We start from the raw sequence: 2,752 nt of genomic DNA, 5'->3' as shown, positions 1-2,752 counted from the left end.
CAAGGCACCCACTGTCCCCTACCCTATCCCACCCCGCAGCACCACCTGATCCTCACCTTGCCCCATGACTCCATCCCCTACCCTGATCCACTCTATCCCACCCCACAGCACCCTGATCCCCTTCCCCGCCCTTCCAAATCCAGATTACCATCCCATTCCCACCGCCCCCACCCACCACACCGCACAGCATCACCCAGTCCCACCCACACCACTCGTCCTGTCCCATCCCACTGACAGCCCTCACCCACACGCCCCTATCCACACCTGCCCCATACCCCATTCAACCAGCAGTCTCCACCGGCCCCCTCACCTCTGCCTCCTCCAGATGCTGGTACCTGAGGCAAGGCCTGAGTAAAGGAGGCTGAACGTGGAGAGCGACAGAGGCCTGAACGGACAGACGTCAGGGAGAGGTTGGAGCCACCAGGCTGGGGGGGTCCAAGGCCAGGAGACAGACACCAGCCAAGGGTCAACAAGGAAATTAAACCCGCTCCCCACTGCTATAGGGGACCAGGGACACCGGGCTGGATGGGCCCAGGGCTTGATCTAGGGGGCAGGGACGGGGTGGGACATTGGGCTGGATGGGCTCCTTGGTGAGAAAGTTGCCCATAGTAAGAAGTCCCCAAGGGCAGAGGGGAACGAGGAAAGGATACCACAGCAAGTTCCCTCGGATCTTCTTCACATTCCTGTGAGGAAAGAGAGAGAGGTGAATCTACTGCAGAAACAGCAATGGCTCTGGGAGGGGAGTGGGGTCCAGTGGTTAGAGCAGGGGACCGGGAGCCAGGACTCCTGGGTTCTACCTCTGGCTCTAGGAAGAGATCTGAAAATCAGAAGGCCCCATGTCCCATTCCCTGCCTCCCCGAGCCAGCCAGTCCCCCGCTGTAGGGCCAGGTGGGAGCCAGCGGCCCTTTGAGGGGAAAGACCCCACGCACCATTCCTCTCACCTCTGGTGGTGCACGTGCTGGGTGACGTATCTCCAGATCTCCGCACACTGGCCTGAGCACATCCTGGGGATACAGAGCGACAGCGTCAGCCCAGGGGGACACGACTGGAAACCTCTACAAGGAGCATGGGAGGCCCTCGCTTCAGGGCTGTATATCCCCCTGCCACGTCCCTGCCCCTTTTCCTTCCCTCCCCCCACCAGGCCTGGCTCATCCGGGTAACACACAGGGCTCGGGGGTAACATCTCCGGGGCTGGCAGGCCCTTTCCTGGGGGAGAGCGCGGGGGGGGGGTCTGGTCCCACAGCTGGGACATAATGAATGGGGCCAGGTGGGGTGGGGGCCATAGGGCAGGGGGGTTCGCAGGGGGAAGTCCCGGGGAGCGGGGGGTGGAGCCGGGAGGATCCCGCGCTGGGGGCCCGGGGCTCTCACCGGCGGAAGGCCCCGTCGGGGGGCACCTTCGCGGGGGGCAGCCCCATCTCCTGGGCCGCCCAGAGCTTCAGCTCCAGCGCGGGTCCGCCCCGCTCCATGCCGGGACCCGAACAGCCGGGCGCGCCAGCCGCTGCCGCAAAGCCCGATGGGAGCCGCGGGGCTGCCGGGAGCTGTAGTCTGGGGGCGGGGCCTGCTGGGAGCTGTAGTCTGGGGGCGGGGCCCTCCGGGAGCTGTAGTTCGGGGGGCGGGGCCCGTAGTTCTGTGGGCGGGGCCCGGCGAGAGCTGTAGTGCGCGGGGCGGGGCCCGCCGGGAGCTGTGGTTCGGGGGGCGGGGCCCGCCGGGAGCTGTAGTTCGGGGGGCGGGGCCCGTAGTTCTGTGGGAGGGGCCCGCCGGGAGCTGTGGTTCGGGGGGCGGGGCCCGCCGGGAGCTGTAGTGGGGCGGGGGGGCCTGCTGGGAGCTGGGGTTCGCGGGGTGGGGCCCGCCGGGAGTTATAGTCCGGCGGGGCAGGGCCCGTAGTTCGGTGGGGGCGGGGCCTGCCGGGAGCTGTAGTTGGGGGGGCGGGGCCCGTAGTTCGGGGGGGCGGGACCTGCTGGGAGCTGCAATTTGCATTGTCCCCCATTCCCGTGGGTCACACCGTAGGCCCCAAGGTGGCCCCTACGCCATTTGTAACAGCTCCACCTGGAGGCTTCTGGCAGAACAAAGATAAGGCGCAGCTCACATGCCCTGGAGACTGAATTCCCTCTGGGGTCTTTGCTAAGCCATTCTGTACCCCAGTGTTGCCAGCACAGACTGCCCGAGGCAAAGCAACAGCGGGGTTCGTTGCCCAGTGTGCTTCGTGCCAATAAACACACCAGGGGGAGAAGCAAACAAAGTTTATTTGGGATTCCAAAGCGGTGCTAGGAGACAGGCACGTCTCAGATCAAGCACACTAACAGGAACAGTTTTTCTTCTTTTATACATTTTGCAGTATGTATACCTCACCCCCGCTTTCCCCTCTAGCCCTCCCTTTCTCCCCCCCTCATTCCTCCCTCTACCCCTCCCGTCCCTGGTAATAGTTACTAAGCAAATAACGATTACATTTAAGCAGTTAAGTCATTCTTGGCAGCTATAAGTAGGGTTACCATACGTCCGGATTTTCCCGGACGTGTCCAGCTTTTTGGGCTCCAAATCCCCGTCCGGGGGGAAAGCCCAAAAAGCCGGACATGTCCGGGAAAATCGGGACATGCCGGGCCGGCCGTGCGGGTGCTCGGGGGCCGGGCCGGGGGCTCGGGGGTCGGGTCGGGGGCTTGGGGGCCGGGCCGGGCTGGAGGCTTGGGGGCTGGGCCGGGCCGGGGGCTCCGGGGCCGGGCCGGCGGTGCGGTGCCTGGCTGGGGGCTCCAGGGCC

General features: G+C 65.2%; 1 protein-coding gene across 1 annotated transcript; it reads right to left on the bottom strand.

The window, feature by feature from the left end:
* Window positions 1-206: 206 nt before the first annotated feature.
* LOC135980664 (HAUS augmin-like complex subunit 5) lies at window positions 207-1,560 on the bottom strand. Its single transcript, XM_065580580.1, has 4 exons — window positions 1,369-1,560; window positions 942-1,004; window positions 651-683; window positions 207-335 (listed from the first exon to the last, which is right to left on the bottom strand). Exons 1-4 carry the CDS (start codon window positions 1,464-1,466, stop codon window positions 281-283), a joined length of 249 nt encoding a protein of 82 aa, XP_065436652.1. The 5' UTR covers window positions 1,467-1,560; the 3' UTR covers window positions 207-280.
* Between the last annotated feature and the right edge of the window lie 1,192 nt (window positions 1,561-2,752).

This window comes from Chrysemys picta, unplaced genomic scaffold, assembly GCF_011386835.1.
Source record: "Chrysemys picta bellii isolate R12L10 unplaced genomic scaffold, ASM1138683v2 scaf5729, whole genome shotgun sequence".
Lineage (NCBI taxonomy): Eukaryota > Metazoa > Chordata > Testudines > Emydidae > Chrysemys > Chrysemys picta.
Note: the sequence above shows the minus strand (reverse complement) of the source record. Positions and strands in the feature narration are given on the sequence as shown.